This window comes from Strigops habroptila, chromosome 4 (genome assembly GCF_004027225.2).
Source record: "Strigops habroptila isolate Jane chromosome 4, bStrHab1.2.pri, whole genome shotgun sequence".
NCBI classification, from domain to species: domain Eukaryota; kingdom Metazoa; phylum Chordata; class Aves; order Psittaciformes; family Psittacidae; genus Strigops; species Strigops habroptila.
Window position 1 is genome coordinate 30,369,110 of NC_046358.1, and position 20,870 is coordinate 30,389,979.

Sequence of the window (20,870 nt, forward strand, 5' to 3'; positions counted from 1 at the left end):
GTTCGAAGAAAGCATAATTTCCTTTCTTGAAAAAAAACTCCCGTCATATTATGAGGATTTGGGGAAAAATTACTGGTACTTACTTTCAGATGCACATCAAAGAATCTTTTTACTTGAGCTGAGACTACTTTTTTGTTTTCCTTGGGTGGACCTAATGGGAGATGAAATGTCTGGTTTTGGTTTTGGTCAACTCATGTATTAAACTTAAAGCCAGCTGCTGGGTTTATGAATGCATAAGTATATATGGCCCCAACCTAATTCTGTGCTGAATCCTGTGAAAGAAACACTTGCATCAGATGCAAGTATAATAGAGAATACTCTATTATACTGTCATTACAATGTACATACATTCCTGTGTACTCATGTAACACTGAAACATGGAAGGAAATAAGTAATAAATAAGACACACCGTTAAACCTGACTTACATTTTTTCACAGATATAAATTATGACAGTAATACCTCAGAGGAGGGTATGTTAATTTTAAAAAAATGTATTATTTTTTGTTGAAAAACTCTTCTCTAAAATCAGGTTTCTTTAGTACCTCTTATGTTCTTGGCATATTGGGTAAGTGTGGTAGTTTAACCTCAGCCAGCAACCAAGTACCATGCAGCTGCTTGCTTACTCCCCTCCACTTCCCACTGGAGAGATTTTTTACATTTTTACAAAAATGTAAAACTCCATGGGTTAAGAACAGTATAATAATTGAAATATAATAATAATAATTACAATAATAATAATGATAATAACAATAGGAAATAGAGTGAGAAAGGAAGAAATAAACGCCACCCCTGAGGAAAAAAACAAGTGATGCACAATATAATTGCTCACCACCCACTGACCAATACCCAGCCTGACCCAAGAAGCACTGGTCCCTTCCAGGTAACTCCCCTCAGTTTATGCACTGGGCATGACATGCTGTGGTATGGAATACCGCTTTGGCTAGTTTGGGTCACGTGTCCTGTCTCTGCTTCCTCCTGGCTTCTTGCGCCCCTCCTCACTGGCAGAGCATGGGACTGAAAAGTCCTTGTTCAGGGTAAGTGGTACTTAGCAACAACTAAAACATTGGTGTGTTATCAGCATTGTTCTCAGACTAAAGCCAAAACACAGCACTGCACCAGCTAGTAGGAAGAAAAATAACTACCCCAGCTGAAACCAGGACAGTAAGATAGTTGCCAGGATAGAGGTCAGTGTGGCAAACCCATGCTTAACATTTTCATAGTGAAAAGCCAGTTGAACAATCTCTCAGCATTTTGGCTCTTATTTGAAGCTGTTCTTTTTAGATGTCTGTACTTTGGACTTCTCTGTCTGGGGATTTTCCTTTTGAATTGGTACTATTTTCACAGAATCATAGCAGGTTACTTAGCACTGGTGCTGTAAAGCAGGGCCAACTATCCTTAAATATTTCTGGCAGAAATTAGTCTAATCTGTTCTTAGAATATCAGTCTCTTAAAGCAAAGGATATCTGCAGTAATAAAGGACAATTTTTAACCTGAAGTGATGTCTTATGGTGCATAGTTTCAAGAGCTTCCATGTTTTACATTACAGTGCTTTGCTTTAGAATAGAATGTTTCCGTTTGATGGAACCTGTAACGGCCATCTAGGACAACTGCCAACTGGTCATCTAGTCCAACTGCCTGCTGCTCACAATGGGTTAAGCTCTGCCCCAGCTGCCTTAGAGGTCAGTGAGTGAGAGTTTTGATTCCTTCATTCTCATCAATATTAGCAGAAATCTCAGGTATTTAAGCTCAGGTATTAAGGGAAGCCTGGCTGTGTTGTTTATCAGTACATGAGGTGCAGGTAGTGTGGTACTCTTGGAGCCGAACAACTGTACAGATCCTAACATTTTAATTTGACTTGTAACATCAATATCTTCTGTTGCTTTATTTTGAAGCTTCTCCAAACAGATAGGAACTCAACTTTCTTTTCCCACAGGCATTTTTTTACTGGGGTAGGGCCTGTTGAAACACTGGTGTGTTCCTTTGAGGGTACTTGTTCCTTTGTGGCTACCTGTCTACTAATTTAGTACATGCATGTGAATGGAGATACATCATTGCTTTCAGTGAGGCAGATTAAGTCTTCTTCGATATGATAGTCTAAACTATCTACAAATCCAAGAATTTATGTAGTCCTTCATTTTCTTAAACTGTATACCTCTGCATATTATTGAATTGCCACTGTAGTTCACCTTTTGAGTTTAGTAAAACTACTTGTTAAACTTCTGGTAGTTTATATAGCTGTTATAGTCATACATTAGTTCAAAAATTGTACAGACGTGGATTCTTACAGAACACTCATGTTTGTTAGAAAAGTAAGCACTATTTTATCTTCTCCTGGTTGGTGAAACCATATTTTAAAGGTGAGTGGTAGCACCTTTCTGGGACCACAGGTTCATGGAAACAGAGTTCCAATTAGAAATTGGGACTTCTGAATTCTTACCCCGTGCTCAAGTCACTAACCCTGCTATCTTGTTGTAGATTTACACTGGTTTTCCAATACCTACCTGCTGCTTAAAATCTAGCCTGAAACATCCCTGGGGTATTGATTGCTGCTGTGCCTTCTGCATCATCTTTGTAAGAAGATTGTCTCTGTTATATATCAGTTGCTCAACTAGCTGCTTTAGTAGGGTCTTCCAGTGTATTAATTTATATCATATAACATACTTTAGGATCAACATTTCTACATACAATTAGGGTAGCCATTACTAAGAGCAGAAAATGAAGACTTTAATACAGTTCTTAGGAAAAGAGTTATCTTTTATTTTAGAGATAAGCCAGCTGAGCACAGTAATCCACTGAGCTGTTTAAGTGATGCAATATTTATAAGAACATTTTATGTTCCCCACCGTGAACTTCCCATCTTGTTCTTAAATCAGTACAACATATTTTCCTTTGAAGACAGAATCAAACAGGCCATGATTTTACTGTAAAGCTGTTATTAACACTTTGCCAGAAATATGATTTGTATAAGAAAATTTATACTAGCAGAGAGGAAAAGAAAACTCACAAAAACTGTTTTAACTCTACCAGCTCTTGACTAATCATTTGTAGGATATCAAAAGTCAGGCATTTCCCTCCACTGAAAGGCTCACCCAGCCTACACTGGGCTATGCCAGTCATGGTGATGATGACAGCTGTTTCAAAAAATTGTAGCATGCTGTTTCTGTCATATGAGTTCTGCTCGCTTCCTACCATGTGAGCCTCATATCCGGAGACTATTTTACTGAGTAATCTGAAGTGTGCAAAATCAACCCTCAGGCTTGCAGATTTTGCATATTCTGTATATCGATTCACAATATATTGTATATTGATTCACGATATACAGAATAGTTGTGGGCTCTAACTAATGTAAATTGATTGAATTGCATGCAGTCTGTGGAAGTTATGTTATACTGATTTAGATCAGCTGAGCCACTTCTGGGAACACTCAAATTTATTCAGTTCAGTAAGGAAAAGTTCTGACTCAGATTTAAGAATTCACCTGTAGAGGAAGAGAGATTCTGCTTCGCACAACCTCTCTAGTTTACGTTTCTTCTGTATACTTGTCTGATGTTTCCAGCTGAAACCCACTGTATCTATTACAATAATCCTTTAATAAGATTTAGATAATTAAATACTTGATCTCTTTTACAAATAAAAGTTACTTCTTTCTAATACTGTCACTGCTACCTACTGTCACTTCAAGTTCTTAGAACTTACATAAAATACATGTGGAGGTAAGAGAAAGTATCCTTTTAAATTTGATGTCACTCCATTCTGGCTGATAAGTGCTAGGAACCATAATGACCTTTTGATGGTGAAACTGAGCAACTGTGCCACAGAGTGTTGCAAAATTGAGATACACACGAAGGGGATCAACTGCAGAGGCTTCTCCTCTGATCTTGGATCCTTTATAATCTATTTAGAATCTTAGCCTCCAATTCACATAGGAATAGAAATATTAACTGTAAATGTAAAGCAACTATAGTTGGCTAGCAAGTAAGCTGGAAGCTCTACCCTCAATGCAGTGCTTCAGACATATATCGCTTCTGGGAAAACGTGACTGTAGTAAACAGCTGAGTTCTTAAATTATTCAGTATCATAAACCAGTTTCTATTGGGAAAGAGTTGTAACCCACTTCAAACTCAAGGTATAATCACGTTGTATGTTAAATAGTATAGAATCAGTTTTTGCTGCCACTCTGATCAGATGTTGTAAATCCTTCTGCTTTAGTTTCTGAGAAAAACAGCACAGACACTTTGGGAACAAGTTCGAAGAATGCAGCTAAAGTGACTATTTTAACTGCAATCTGATTTAGGTCTGATATGAAATAAATCAATCCATTTTCAAAGAAATTACAGGCAGCATGGTAAGGCTACAGCATGGATTTGCTTTAAAATGAATCCAACATCTTTAAAGCCTGCATGTGGTACCATTATACCAGTGGATGCTGAGGAACCTGGCCTCATCCTGCCATTGTTAGCTCTGGCAACAGAGAGTGGGGAAGTGTGATGCTGAGACACCTCAATTATTTGGAGGTGAACCAGCTTTGATTAAGATGCCTTGGTAGCTTAACACAGTGGTCGGGCTAATAAGACTGGCTGGAAGTCAGGACTTCCAGCTAAGGTCTTGTGGGCTATACAGCGTCTTATTCCTAAGCTGGAAGGTCCATCATTGTGCTCAGCATGAGAGTGATTTTGACCTCAGATATCTATTATGCTTTGGCTGAAGAATGATTTATACTAAAATTTGTGAAGTTTCCAGGCTTTAAGAATATTTTCAGAAGTGTTGATTTTGTGAATGCATGTAAATAATATGGGCCTGCTTATGTTGGGAAGCCAAACAGCATTGTGGTTTGCAAAGCATCTTCAGTTTCTGTCAATACCAGACCAACTAGTGATTGCTGATTATTTACTAACAGTTCCATTTCCTAGCACTGTTAACTCTATTACTATTAGGATTTAAGGACAAAATCACTGCCAGGGTCCCTCACCAAATAAGACCTTGTGTAATTAATATCCTAACTAGACAAAATTTTCATGTTCTTACTGGATAAATGGTTTTCTGCATCTTTCTGCAATTTTTGCGTATGCAACTGTACTGTCCTGTTCTAGAGGTAAAATGGGTGAAGCAAACTCCTGAGGTAGCTTGTGTATGAAAGACAAAACACACATGGAGACTTCCAGATGAGAAGAATCACATCTGTGTGAATAACATGGTTTATTCAAGAGTCTTGAAAATGGTATTTAGGAAAGATTTTTAGGAAGATCAAGGTCATACCCTTAGGGATTTGATTTTGAATTATTTTACTTTGTGTTTCAGTGGCTGTTCCCTCACCAGCGCCAGCTTGTGAGCCTGAGCCCAAAACTAACGGGCATAACCCAGCTCCACGACTCTCCATTTCCTCCCGAGCCGCTGTCGTTGCTACCATGGAAGCCCCTTCTCAAGGCCTGCAGACAGTCATGAAGTGGAAAACAGTGGTGGCCATCTTTGTCGTGGTGGTAGTTTACCTGGTGACAGGAGGACTTGTCTTCCGTGCCCTGGAGCAGCCCTTTGAAAGCAGGCAGAAGAACACAATTGCGCTAGAGAAGGCTGACTTTCTTCGGGAGCATGTTTGTGTAACCCAGCTAGAGCTGGAGACGCTGATTCAGGTAGGCCACGTGAAGAAGAAGTGGTGGTTTGTTGATCAGCTGAGTCGGTGGAGAATAAAATTGCTCATAGAACTCTCACAACGGACAGTGTGAAGAGCAGGCTCTTTCCCAGTCATTTTAAAGTCTGGGAAACACAGACTATGGCTCCAAAACATTGTAAATAGAGGTTAAATGTATTCAGTAGAATATGAAAAATGTGTGCAAAGAAAATCAGAACTTAATATCTGGATGAAATTTTTGTGAGAGGTGACAGATTTGCAAGACAGATTTGCCCACCATCACTGTGAATTTTCAAATGATATGAAGTTCTTAATTCTTCCTTAAAAATTAAACACAGCAACCAGAAGAGCAAATAAAAAAGAGTAGGTGGGAATTTTGAAATAAATATTCAGCCCAGAATTCTGAACTTACTGTAAAATATTAATTTACAGGTTTACTATTGTGAATTTTAGGTAAATGAATGATGATAAAGTATACAATTGAAAATAGAAAATAATTGGCATTTAAGAACTATGGAATTTTTAGTCTGGCCTAGCATGCAAAGCTCTAGAATCAATTTTGAAGGAAGTAACTATCAAGTATGTTGGGATAAGTGGAAAATGGAACAACATGCAAGAAAAGTCTACCAAGGTTAGAGTTATCTTTCATAGATTAAAACTCTTGACAAGGAAAGTATTATGGATGTTAGAAGACTCCCATCAGTTGGCTGGAGAAAATAGAGATTAGGTAAGAAATGTGAGATACCTGGGATGTATATTCCAAAGTTGAACTTCAGCCTCATATTTCAGACCTGAATTTTTGTCTGAGTTTTCCAAGAGCACAATGTGTTTCCCTCTGGGGTGTTGCACCAGAGCTCTGTTGGGATTTCAGGCTGTTTGAAAGAACACAGAGCTATCCCCTGGATTCTTGTGTCCATCGGCCCAACTGTGTTATAAAACCCTTTCTATAAGTGAATCAAATTTATAAGCTTATCATTGTTTTAAGAAGCTGTTCCAGTATCTCATTGCTGTAATGGAAAAAGCGTTCTCCTACTTTTCAGCCTAAACTTGTTCAGTTTCCTTGTAGTTGGTGTTCCACAATGTCCCATTGTTTAACTGATTCCTCTTCCTTGTCCGCATGTGTAGACAGCAATGCTCTTCTGCCTCTCCTAAGCAAAACAAATTCTTTCTGTTTCTTTACAGATAGATGTGGGTTCTCCCTGCTTGTGGTCTGTGTTCACAGAAAGACAGGTCAGTTCTGAGTCAGAAGCTGTGTACCTGTACCTTTGGGTAGCCTGGTACTGTAGCTAAGAAGCCAAACCTGCTTCAGCAGGAAGTGGTATTGTGCTGATGTGACTATACAGCTTTTGGATCAGGGCTGGCCTTGATCACATCCTTCATCTGTCTGCAAAAGACAGGCATATTGTGTTCAGCTTTCAGGGTGAATTCTGTTCCGGGCTACTGGATCAGATGTGCTTCTCATAGCAGTGTTGCAGAGATCCTTATTTCCCTCAGCTCTTTAGGTGTAACGTATACTGTCTGATTCAAGGATTTTTAAAAAATACTAAAAGCAAGAAGTTTGTATTCCCTTGATGGGAATGCCACTATTAAAAGATACGTAAAATGCTCTCTTTTCTAGCAGAAAGCAGAGCACATATTAGGTGCAACAACCAAAGCATCTAAACAGGATGGTAGACTCCTGCATATCAACTGCAGTGCAAATAGCCCTTATTCTCTATTCTCTAAGCTACACGCCAGATCTAATTCTTTATTTTACACAGTTTTTTTCTTCTCTCACCTCAAAAGTAGTGACACTAAAATAAAAACCAGGCATATTGTGTCATTAGAAGACAGATACTCTGAAAAAATCTTATCATCTCCTGAGATTTCAGTATGACCTCAGGCATTACACTGGGTAACTGGAAATCATTTTGCAAAGGTAAACTAAATTGGTTTAGCAGCTTAGCATGTGAATGTCTTAAGGCCAAGTGATGTGAAATATTGAAACAGATTTGTCAATAAAGAACAAGTTCCTTTGGATTCTTCTGTGTCCAGGGGTGAAAGTGGCTCCAGGGATGTAGTTGGGTATGCTGATAGAGAAAACTCTGATTGTAACTGACTTGCACAGTATAACAGTGAACCACTGCTTGAAGATAATCTCACAGGGTTAACACTGTGCTTTCACACCTTTGTTTTAATGATCTCAAAAGTGACATCTCCCTGGCTGGCACAATGCATTTCTGCATTGCACCAAATGCTGCGTCTGCCTTTACAACTGTAATTTCAGACTGATGTGGCAACCTCCATGGGTCCTGGCTACTGTGCTGTATGAAGTCAGGACCTGGCTACTACTAAGGGAGCTGTTTATAATTCATGTTATTTGGCTACCTGAAAGCATTTAGATGAACGCAGATCATGCTCTCCAGAATAACTGTTGCTTCACCTCTGTGCTTTGGAGAATATGGAAAAGCATATTCTCCAAATACGGGAGACCTTTAGAACCAGTTTGTATGCTTTTCCTGTGGGGGTAGCTCTGGAACAATCTTTTAAGGAGAAGAGGAAAGGAGTGTCATGGTCTTTAAAAGGCTAATGATGGAGATATTTATCCCTTTGCTTAAATTTCAATCTTTCAAAGGATTCTCCTTTGGAAAATCTATAAGGAAGCAGTATGGCACTGTGTGAAGAAGCTGTTAAAATTTATTGTAGATGAGACATCCTTTCCAACTTGATCTCCAATAACACTTTGCAAATATTAGTACTGATAGCTCACATGTGAATTGCTGAGTCCAGACTGTGAAGTTCATTCATAGACTTCAGAAGCAATAGTGATGAAAGAAGTGCAAATCCCTATGAAGTATTTTAAATTTGTATTTATCTCTTGGATTTTGGTTCAGTTTTGTCTAATACTAACACAATGACAGATAATTTTTTCTTAACAGTAGGAAGTGTTTCACAGTGTAATCTGTATTGTCCAAAGCCACCTGAAGTGGACGTTCTTAACTGTACATTTTTAAAGCCCACTTCTGCTTCTGAAGACAGTTGTTCATTATTTAATGCCTTATGTTATCTACAACTTGAGACAATAGTGAATACCAGAATGAGGAAATTAATTACATAATTGTATGCTCTATCTTTTGAGTTTTTAGAGTTAGAGAGAAGTGAAATCTAGAATATGCTAGAAGAAAATGAAACTTCAGATGCTTCACGTACACTTAGCTGTATTGTACTCATTTGAACAAATAGCAGAAGGCAGTAGGACTCAAGTGACTGGGCATACAGTTGGAAATTAAAATAACATTGGTAGTTATACCTGTTAACATATTACAAAATACAAAACTTTTTTTTTTGTTATTATTCTAATATGTCATAGCAGAAGCTTATTAGTAGCTGGGTCAAAGACATCTTGCCTTTCTGAAAATGCACACTTAGAGTGTATAATGGGGAGGTTACACCTCCCTGAAAGATCAGATGTTATCTATCATTAGGAGAGGTAGGCAGGAAGACCATCAATGTGTTTTGGCAAATTCCTGTGGACCTGATAAAGGTATCCATATTCTGTTGCTATGTAGCCTGCGTGCTGTGTATGAGTAAGAACTTTTGTCATGAGCCCTGTTTTTGTAATGAGCCCTGCACAGTGATGTAAGAGAGAGTGGCTTGCCACTGTAAGAACTTATTCCGGTTATTGGGGAGCTGCTTTCTTCTTCCTTTTCCTTCAGGGTTTAATTTAGGAGTGTGAATGATTATAGTATTAAAAAAAAAAAAACCCAAAAACCACCCACCTGGGAACTAAGTCATATTATCAATGTCCACTAATGACTACAGCAGCTCATTAGAGTTAGCCCGTAACTCAAAACGAGAGCTGGAAATAAGCTATGCAGGCTTGATTGGCTAATTATGTTAGTAAGAGTTCATATTTTGGATAGGCACTTTTGGTTAGTGTTCTGAACTACTTTTGCCCTGAAGGCAAGCAAGAAAGGGAATACCCTGTAAAGATGCTTCAGTTTTCAGCTGCTTGCCAGGTTCAGGAGCCAGCTTATCTTTTACGGGTGTTAACTTGTAAAATGAAGAGAACTTGGATGGCTTTCATGTGCTAGAAGAAAGCTCTAGAAGTAGCAGGAAAAAAAAAATTGTTTTGAGTTAACTATGGGGAAGGCTTGCCTGTCACTGGAGACAGGAAAAGACTGTTTCAACTGTGAAGCAAAACAATGATGAATACCTGATTATTGAACCTTTTGCCTGTGCCTCCGGACGTTGTCTGCTATATGTCCCAACTTCCCGTCTGTCCCTGATCTTTATTTTACCTCATTCCCTCTAAAAGGATATGAAAAAAAGAATTCATATCTCTTGGGTCATGTATAAGTTGGTGCAGGTACCTTAGTTTGTGGCTTCAATCCAGAGATACTCCAGCTGTATAGGAGACTGAGCCTAGGATGCTGTAGAAGTCTGCAGCTGTCCTGTAGCTGCATTGCTTCCAGAACTTCACTAAGAAGTTTGCAGGGATCTAAGCCCTGTGGACTGAGATCTCTGTGCATGTCTCTTGTTGAATGGTGTAAGTCTGCCCTCAGACAGTGCATGCACAACAATCAAATCATTATGGGTGGAGGTAGATCACACTCTGGCTGGTTGTCACCTAAAGAGTTCTATGGGATACACAGACATATTTAAGGGATGGGCTTTCAAAGCTTACTACTTTTGATTATACTTGAACAAAAATTGCTGGTCTTGGTCCTCCGAAAATTCTGTTGTGGAAAAATGAATAAATAGGAATTTATGAAGATTCCTTAACTACTGGTGACAATAAGTAGAGAGGTAGGGAGTATGGAGAAAAGTTATGAAGGAATTAGTCTTTAAAAGCTGCTTTCTAATGAGAAGCATCCTAATAATTGTAATAGAGAAACATCAGTGCGTGAAAGGCAATTGAAACAACTTTTTGTATGCTTGATAGGAATCTGCTTGGAAAAGAATTGTAAAGGGAGATAATCATTATTGGATTAGCATGATTTGTGGAGAGGAATTAATGGAACTAGAAAATAGATGACAAGAATTTTCTTTTCTTGTCAAATTCCTATCCTTGATTACACATAGGGTACATCCTTTTTGTAGCTCAGCACTCAAGAAGGGTATTATGCTTGTCCTTGGAAATTATTTGCTGCCTTCATGCTTGGGACGTTACTGGAGAAATTAAAGAAACAAGTGAGCTATAGAAAAGCCTTTCTTTCCAGAAAAAACAGAAACAGCCAATAGACTCTAGACTTTTTCTTCATATAATTGTCTTAATTAATGATCAAGATACCTAGTGCATCAGTGAAGGCTGGTACTCACTCGTGCACCAGGGAAGATGAGATATGTGAGTACTCGGGCACAGTGAGGACTACCTGCACCTCAGGGGACAGGGAGCTGGCAGCTGTGGACCCTACCAGTGCCAGCCAGGGAGGATGGCTGGCTGGGGGCAGCCAGGGGCATCCTCCAGCCAGGACTATCAGGCACCTACCTGTGGATGGGGACAAGCTGAGGCAGGATGGGACATCAGCCCATGTATCAGACCCCTGCTCAGCAGAGCCTATGGCTGGGCAGGGTAGGGCTGCAGGGAGCTGGAGCCTGCCATTTGTATGCCGTTGTGGGTGTGAGGACTGAGGTGGTGAAACCCCAGTAGTCTCTATTTAGTATAAGGAGAATATTATTGATTTTATCCATAGAGAAGAGATACTTTTTTTATCTTATGTTGTGGGAGAATTTCTTGACACCTGAGTCCTAAATGTTAAGAACTAGGCAGCCCAAGGTAGGCCCATGCCTCATACTCTTTAAATATTGCTGCCCTAATATCAACAGGTGGAATTGACAAAGCCTGTTCCAGATTGAGATGGCGTCCAGATTGTGCCCTCTTTGGGAATACAGGATTCAGTCATCCCAGTATCACCACATATCTTGAGCTTTTGATGTGGGCTTTGCCTGCAGTTCCATGCAGATTCACCAGACCCTGTCTTTTTGGACCATAGTGTGCTGATACCAAAGGGTCTGAGAGTAAAATAGACATCTATACAATGATGGGGAACCAAACTGAAAAGTGTGATCAGAAATATAAGTTTAAAAACTATACAATAATATAAACTCAGTAATATTGAGTACTTGGATTTACTTTGGTAGTTTTGTCATTTCCCTCATTCATATCTGCCTATATCGGCTTTAGGACACATACATTACTTGAACAGCAAGAAAAATAATTACAGCCCCTTGAGGTATTTGAGGTTATTGCCTTCCCTGAATGGGAGGCGTTTCAAAAGATAAATTACCATAGAATAATGATTATTCATGAAAGAAGAATGCATTTTAAATGAATGAAAAGTATTTAAAAAACGTGCAGTGTACATGTAATTCCTCTTGAGAAGGAACAAGGGATCAGGAAAGGAGTAAGTGTGAAACAGCTATGGGTGCTTTGATGACCTGTTACTCTTGATGATACTTCAACTATAAAAATACCTAAAACTACTAGTTTAAAATGTCTTAAATGTGGGAAGTTTGCCATCAGAGTGATAAGCACTCTGGAAATTGGTTCTTTCCCTACTCCAAGACAACCTGAGGATGTAGATTTCAGGTCATGCAGCAAAGCCTACCTGTAGTTTCATGGATGGGAAAATGTAAAATTTCATGGTGAATTGTGAGAGTCTTGCCAGTGATGGTCTCCTTGTTTGAGTTTTGTGTCAATCTTCATCTGTCAGGATACTTCTGTGTAGGTGGACTTGTGGTGGTGGTAGTAAGGCATCTTTTACTCATCGCATGACCTGAAACTGCATATTAAAGTGCTGCTAACTGCAAGGCTGCTCTCTTACTGCTTCCTTTTTGTCCTCCATCGCTGTATGCAAAACATTATCTATTAAGACGTAGCATTGGGATAGTTGGATATTTATAAATGAATGATGTCAGTCAAGCTTTAAAGAAAAAATGAATTTGTACTGTATGAGAAGGGAGCCTGAGAAGCTCAAAGCTCCTAAGGCAAAGGGACGCTCCTTAACTTCAGGGATTAGTGCTTGGCCCTAACAGACTTGCTAAACTGTGTAAACTCAAATGTGATTAAAGCACTGTAATTAGTTCGCTGACATTCGCACACTCAAAGGGAAGGCAAGCAGCATTCCTTGGCAGAAGTAACATGCTGGGTAGCTGACAGTGTGTCATGGCCTATTTAAACAGGCAACCTGTCTGTTATGCTGATTTACACTCTTCTGGGTAAACAAACAAATGATCTCTGCTTTCACGCCACTTACAATATGCCAGCAACTGGTACAGAAGCCCTTTCAAAGAGTTTGGTGCTAAAAACCTCCTTTCTCTATATCCTTGTTTCTTGAGGTATGGTCAGGTGCTGAGGAGCCCTGGCTTTCTGCCCATGTGAAATGCAAACAGTCCAGTCTGGAGCTTGCTCATACTGTAATTTCACAATCAGCTTAGCCTGGCATGCAGCAGCTCTTATGTTAAAAAAGTCTGTCCTGTACTGATCTCTTTAGATATACCTGGCCTTTGTTCTTACCCAGGCACCTGTTTTCCCATTCATTTCCCTTTTTGATGGGCAATGTGATAAATAACTAAAAACTGGGGAGCAGGTTAGCTGAAACTAGCCCAAAAAATAGGAAAAAAAGAAAAAAATGTAGTAGAGGAATATTTATAATGATTAAGTCAATTGGAAATATAGGCAAAAAATGAGTAAGGAAAAATGCAAAATGGAAAGGGAAGAAAAGAAAAAAATGTGATAAATGAGCCATCAGATGGAAGAGGTGAATGAGGAGACAAGTGTATAATGAAAGCTAGGGATAGAAGAAATGTTAAATGGATGTATTTAAATATCAGTGCTAAAATCACAAGAGAATATGAGGTTATAGAGAAGATCAGGACACAAATTGTAGACATGAACAGATGAGAAGTGGGGCAATAGCAAAATGGTTAACTTTGCACATGAACTGTATAGAAAAAGGTGAAATAAAAAATTACAGTGACAATTTGTAGATCACAATTCAGAGGCAAAAGAGAAGATTTAGTTATAGAAGATTTTGGTTATAGAAACGTAATAAGAAAAGTCAGAAACTTGCATTGATATGTGGGGATTCTGTGTTGAATAAAGTCAAATAAAAAAAGGATGTAAAAGGCAGCACTTTACCTCTCCTCTTGAGCCTTGGCAATAAGTTCACTGAAATAACCAAGGCTAAAGACTGGTGGCAATATTTAGGAGGAGGAGCAAATATCAGAGTGAGAGAGAAGGGGAAGATCTGGCAGTATAACAGCAACATGAAGAGAGGTTGGAACAGAACGGGAGAAAGGCAAAGAGCTGGAAATTGTAAGTGGCAGAGAGAAGCTTGGTTCCTTTTGCAGTGGTTTCATGGAAACTAATGGAAACAGTGGGGAATGTTTGGGAAGGAGAGGTTTACTTTGAAAGGCAGCCATTTTTATCTCCTGTTCCAGAGTGAGGTCTGAATTTCTCTATGACAGGCAATAGATTGCATGAGATAGACAAGTAACTAGACAATATGTACCAAAGGGCATCTCAGAAATGAACTTAGAGCAATTCAGCTGAATGTGCCAGCTGGTGATGAGAGATTTATTTCTGTGCTATGGAGGCTGATGTATTTAGCTCTATTTTCCTTTGGACTGTGAAGCTGCAATGAAAAGCAAGTGTGTATGTCTCCATGATACAATATGGTGCATTTTTAGAAATTCCCAAGCAAACATTCAGCAGGCTATGTCTGCCTGGTTTGATTCAGTGCTGTGTGAGACATAGAATAGAGCCCAGGAAGCAGTATAGCTACCTTAGCTTCTGTTCTGGATTTATTTCGTTCAAGCACTAGCTGGGAGTCTCTGTGCCATGCTGTCTGTAGACATGTGATCTTGTCCAGTGTGGCAACTGGGAATTCCTAGCTGATCATAAAGATGTTTCATGGTGTTTCCATAGCTATCCTATTCCTTCATTTCAGATGGGATATATATCCTATTTTTTCTTTAGTTAGCATAAAATATAAATAACTTAATCGATTATGAATTGTCTGGGAATTAAGATCCTTGGCTGACTAGCTTCAGTTGACTTCCCAAACATTATTTTTATTTACCACCCTTCTTGCTGCCTCTAACATCAGCTGTTCTATTGGGGAATACTTCCTTTGGCATTTATTATTTTGAGTACGTTATTTATGGATCTCTTTATGGTGTCAGTCTCCTACTTCTCAATTGCTTTGTATCTATCTGTAGTCATTTGTCTATGCATTGTATCTTTGTTCCATCTTAATAGCTATTTAGTTCAGTCACATATTCAGCTCTTGTGTACAGAGGATGCTACTGTAATTTGAGCAGGTATTAAAAAGTTTAAATCTAAGCTGTTCCCATGGTCCTAGAAATTTCCCTCTGGAGCCTATACCAACTTGCATAGGATATGGTAAGGCATGCATAAGGCTGATTTGTTGTCTCTTTCTCTGCAGCATGCTATTGATGCTGATAATGCAGGAGTCAGTCCCATAGGAAATTCCTCTAAAAACAGCAGCCATTGGGACCTTGGAAGTGCCTTTTTCTTTGCTGGAACAGTCATCACAACTATAGGTATGTTTATTGTTTATCTTTTAAAATGCATAGTCAGACTGAAACCTGCGTAATGAATTAAATTTGAGGAAGGTAGGTAACAAAGAAATGAAGTGGCTGAACTCTATTTCTCTCAGCTCTCAGAAGGCATGCCTCTGATATGTATCAAGGGTATTGAGCCTCTGGGTAAATACCAGAAGCTGTTTACACAATTAGGGTAGAACAGCAATGCTGAACTGAAAACAAGTAGCACTGTTGTAGCTAAGGCTTTATAACCTGTTCTTGATCTAGGTGCAGGTGGGCTTAATTTTCACTAGAAAGATCAAGAACCAGTTCCCAATGAAATAACTATTCTATGGTTGTTGGGAATTTGGATTTTAATATTGTTGATGAATTTACCCATAAGGTAACATTTCTCTGTATTAGATAAAGGGTATACAGAATTGATCCATTTACTTTTCTTGAACCACTAATTTCAGTAAGTTCATTATTCAGGCCCTTATCATCTGTCCCCACTATACCTTATGTCCAACGTATTTAGCCTCTTGATCTCTGAATGCTGGCCTTAGATACACTGAGGTTTTTATCCTCTCCTTAGTGAGCCAGTACCTCTCTTGAAGATTGTTCAAGCAGCTGGGATTTGAGAAGATCGTCTGAAGGAAAAAATTATAAACTCGTAACATTGATGATAAAGTTAATCTCATGATAATTATAAAGTAGTAAATTGAAAGGTTGATTTCAGTGCTGTCATGGTTAGAAGTCAAAAGACCTGATTATTTGGAAACTACTGGCAAATTTTGCTTTTTATTTACATTGCCTTTGAGTATTCTTCTGATTTAAATGTTGGATAAAGTACTTCTCCATGTTACAGCTGTGATGTACACACTGGTGACTGTATAGACAAATCCGACAATCATATAACCCTTCATTAAAGCATGAGAATCTGACTGAATTCTGCATAACCTTTATGCAGGTAATAACAACAAAAAAAACCCCAAACCCAACCTATGGCAGTTACAAGACTTGCTGTGGTGATTATCTCAAACAGTGGAGTCTGTGCCTTTGGCTGTGCCTTTTCCTTGTTAAAGTGAGGAAAAAGTGATTGTATAGAGCATCCTCCTCCCTGTGTTCCTCTATATAATAAGCTGCATTACCATGCATTTTTGATGGTAGCATAAAAACAGTGGATGGTGAGAAAGAAAACATTTCTGAATCAAATGTAAGAAAACCCTCCCTTAATATTTGTTTACTCAATAGACCCAAGTGACAAGCTTTTAAATTACTCATTAAAATAAATGCCACTCTGTAGGCATAGTTTATGTAGGCATATTCATTGACATCTGCTATTTAAATAACTTATTGAGAAGAGCTTGGATTTTTGCCCATATTTGCTTTAAATTCTCCATGAATTAAGTTTTTATAGGCTGCATAAAGTCTATGTATTGTGCCTGGGCATGAAAGTGATTTTATTTTATCCACCAAAGCCCTGCCAGGGCTTCTTTCAGGCAGATACTTGGCAGACTAGCTGGTCAACCTCAGTCCACTGGCCTGTGGAGCCTGGATTTTCTTGGACCTTTAGGAGAAATCTGGGATCATGGCTACGGCAATAAAAACAACTATGGGTTTGCAGGGAGGCAATGCTCTGTGTCAGCATAGTGCTTTCACTATCCCATGACAGAAAGATATGACCAATGCCAGTGCCACAAACCTAGCAGGATATAGGACCTGAGAGCCCAGCCTTAATTCCCAAGGACCGGGAGGAATTGCTGTAGATGAAGCAGATCTCCATCTCTCTGGGTGCTCTGTGTTTCCACTTTATTTCATCAGTGATTTGTGATTGTGTGATCACTTTTAATATTCAAATAATTATGTGTAGTCAGAATACAAATCTCTATAACATTTTCATAAAGGTAGCTGATCTTAAATAAAAAGGTACAAATTTTACTGCCACAATTCCTGTTTATTCTAACACTAACATTTTAACAGAAATGCCATGGCTACTGGAGTCATAATGCTCTATGTAGATTTGACAGTTAAATTCACATGGGTAGTGTGGGGAAGGGAGGTGCCTGAACAAACTGTGGTGTCTACACGTATTTTACTGCATAGGACAGGTGGAGAGTTGCTTTTCTACCAGTGTCAGATATTCCCAATATTTTATCTGGAGTTACAAGGCTGGGAGTTGAAACCAAATGTGCCTAAACATGCTTGGGCCAAAATGAGAGTTTTCACTCAGGATATGCAGCTGGATAATTATGTCTTGGTCAGAATCTGCCATCTTTTCAACAACCTTGGGTTACCCTAACAGAGAATGGAAGAAAGGCATGTATGCTATGCATTTTTATTGTGGCATCAGTAATGATTTATATTTATAAGTGGAGTGGGATGTTCAGAGGAAAGGCTTAAAAACTTCCATGTTAAAAATTATTAAAAAATGTTATGAAATCATAGAATCATAGAATGGTTTGGGTTGGAAGAGACCTTAAAGCTCATCTAGTTCCAATCTCCCTGCCACGGGCAGGGACACCTTCCACTAGACCAGGTTGCTCAAAAGCCCATCCAGCCTGGCCTTGAACACTGCCAGGGATGGGGCAGCCACAGCTTCTCTGGGCAAGTGTCTCATCACCCTTTTTCCTAATGTCTAATCCAAATCTGCCCTCTTTCAGTTTGAAGCCATTCCCCCTTGTCCTATCACTACATGCCCTTATAAAAGTCCCTCTCCAGCTTTCTTGTAGGTCCCCTTGAGGCACTACAAAGCTGCTCAAAGGTCTCCTGGAGCCTTCTCTTTTCCAGGCTGAACACCCCCAACTCTCTCATCCTCTCATAGGAAAGGTGCTCCAGAGGTGCTTCTATTCATCTTTGTGGCCCTCCTCTTGACTCGCTCCAACAGATCCATGTCCTTCTTATGTTGGGGGCTTCAGAGCTGGATGCAATGCTCCAGGTGGGCTCTCACCAGAGGGGCAGGATCACCTTCCTCAACCTCCTGGTCATGCTTATTTTGATGCATCCCAGCACATGGTTGGCTTTCTGGGCTGCGAGTGCACACGTTGCTGGGTCATGTTGAGCTTCTCGTAAACGAACACCCCCAAGTCCTCCTCAGGGCTGCTCTCGATCCATTGTCTGCCCAGCCTGTATTTGTGCTTGGGATTGCAAAGACAAAAATATAAAAATTAGGATCTTTACTGTCAAATTGAAAGCAGAACTGAATAAAGAGTTCAAAGGCAGATTTGCGTAGTGTGAGTACAGTCTGGGTAACCAGTCAGTGTGATAAGGGATTGAGGAAATTATGAACTAACCATGGAAAATGAGCCTTGTCAGGTGAATCATACTCCCATCAGGAAGTCATTGGCACAGTCCAAGAAGAGCAGCAGCGCACAGGCACCAGGCCAGCACAGAGGGATTTTTGGGCCATGATAAGCCAAGCTAGATCAGTTAATCAAACAACAACTTTCAGTTGGACCTGAACCTGTAGAAAACATGGGTAACTGAGGCTACAAGAAGAACTAGATCACAGTGGGTAGCTCGCCTAGGAAGTGACATCGTGCCATGGAAGTCTGTAAGTAGGAATTACATGTGGAACAAAGGTATACCTGCAGGAGCATCAGTTTTCCTAAAACCATTAGTTTTCCTAAAAAGCCATGTATAAGTTCTGAGAATCTGACAATTGTTTTTCTCCTCAGGGTATGGGAACATGGCCCCAAGCACTGTTGGAGGCAAGGTTTTCTGCATCTTGTATGCCATCTTTGGGATTCCACTCTTTGGCTTCTTGCTGGCTGGGATTGGAGACCAACTAGGAACCATCTTTGGGAAGGGTATTGCAAGGGTGGAAAAAGTTTTCAGAGTAAGTTCACTGTCAATATTTTGCTTGTGTTGTATAACTTGCTTTTAATTCTGTTGCTATTACCTGCAGTCCTATTTACATGTTGGGCACCATGAAATATTTACATGTCTAGTTGAGATGATGCTTAATGTCCTTATGGGCCTCTGCCACTGCCCTGCCAAATGCTGTTTTGCTAATTTGCTGATGGTTCACTTCAGTGATTCTCTCTTTGAAGCAGAACTTCTAGAAGTGGCCTGTGTGATGCTTCCCTTGGAGGCAGAGTAACTGGAGGTAAGTGTTTTCAGGGAGGGAAGGAGAAGAATCTTTTTATCCAGTGCATTTCCTTAACAGGTCTCTTGCTCCATTCAGCAGTATAACTGTGAGCATGGAGCTCGTGCCATGCAAGGAACACGTGGCAACCCTTGGCATAGCTGGAAAAGATGAAAGGAGAATTCCTCCCAGTGGAGTTGTCCTTGTGAGATTCTGCTGCCTCTGACATGACCTCTGTGGGGCCCCACCAAACCTACATTAATTAGCAGCACAGATTAGAGCCTAAGAATGCCATATTTAGCTATTGCAGTGATCAGCCCACACACTCTGCAGGAATTTTAAGAACAATTTGAACTCCATAAAGGGGGAAAGAGATTGACTCTTATAAAATACATGCTATCCCCACAATATTAACAGAATATTTCAGCAGAGGAGCTGGACACATGCCACTGCTCATCTTGCAATCCAAAATGTTGGCACTGTTTCATTGTGTAGATAACCAGGAAAACAACTATTCATTTGTGACTAGGTAAGGCTGGAAGTATTTCCTTGCAAAATATTGTGTTCTAAAGCCAGGAATTTTTCATGTTCCATTTTAGGAAAGGGAGGCACTGGCAGAGTGACGCTGCTCGGGACATGAGGAGGTACCCCAAACACCAATCATTGGCTAGACTATGCCATCTGCCCTGCAGGAGTAATTATGTTTGGTACAAGAAAATAAACATGAACTATGTCAGAGACGTAAACCAAAGCTTCTCACCCCACAAGCTGTATCTAATCAGCTACTGATTATTCCTGTATTTCCCATCTTCAATAATCTGGAGCAGAACCTGGCTACTAGTCTGCTCTCACATGCATACAAATGTGATTCCCCAGAAAACGGATGTGTATAGGGTCACCATATCCACTGGTCACAAGCATTCAATATTTGGGTTCAGTGATGAACCAGTTCTCCCCGCCCATCTGAGAAAACCATGTAAAATCTACTTAAAAAGTTGATAAGTCTTACAAATAATTTTCACCTGAGAAAGCTTTCCAGACACTGCAGCAATTAAGTATGCATTCCAAGGTGTCTTAAAACTCTGAAAGTAGCATGTGTGAGGGAACTTATGAACAACCTGAGACTGTTTCTATAATAAACAGCAGAACAAGCCCCCCTCTTTTGGCTTGCTCTGTACACAGAGGCTGCAAGCATCTAAAGATAGAAAGGAAAACACTCCATAGGCACAGTCTTCATCATGAGTTAAATACAGGCTAAATTCAGATAGTCTTTATTCAAACCTTGTAACAAGTATTCAGATTTTCACTGGAAGTAGATGGGATGAGCGTAACTGACAGATCTTCCCTCATCTTGCAGTTCGGTGTAGATGCATTCAGACTAGGCACAACGTGCTTCTAAGAGCACGACAGGATTTTCTGGCTTCTGAGGTGATTCCACTGTGAACAGTTCCTGCTTGGTTACTGCTTTCACTCCTCTGGCTTACCCCATGACACTGAGGACAGGTATGGCAACACAGCTGGTAGAGTGCAATACAGGGATGTGAGTGAGTGCCAGAGAGGTGAATGGTGGCAACACTGCACCTCTGAAGCTCACATCTCGAGAAAACAGACTATGTGCAGAAATA

At 39.8% G+C, this 20,870-nt stretch overlaps 1 protein-coding gene across 5 annotated transcripts in view; it reads left to right on the forward strand.

Annotated features, from left to right (window-relative positions):
* Nucleotides 1–20,870, forward strand: part of KCNK10 (potassium two pore domain channel subfamily K member 10) — a 74,825-nt gene that overhangs the window by 22,806 nt on the left and 31,149 nt on the right. For 3 of the 5 annotated variants that reach the window (XM_030484327.1, XM_030484330.1, XM_030484331.1), the window contains 4 exons: nt 5,300–5,628; nt 6,810–6,857; nt 15,059–15,176; nt 18,836–18,996. In XM_030484327.1, coding sequence (XP_030340187.1) covers nt 5,300–5,628; nt 6,810–6,857; nt 15,059–15,176; nt 18,836–18,996 — 656 coding nt within the window. Of the gene's footprint in view, nt 1–1,636; nt 1,681–5,299; nt 5,629–6,809; nt 6,858–15,058; nt 15,177–18,835; nt 18,997–20,870 lie in introns of those variants that run through there. The other 2 variants (XM_030484332.1, XM_030484329.1) reach the window with 2 other exon arrangements.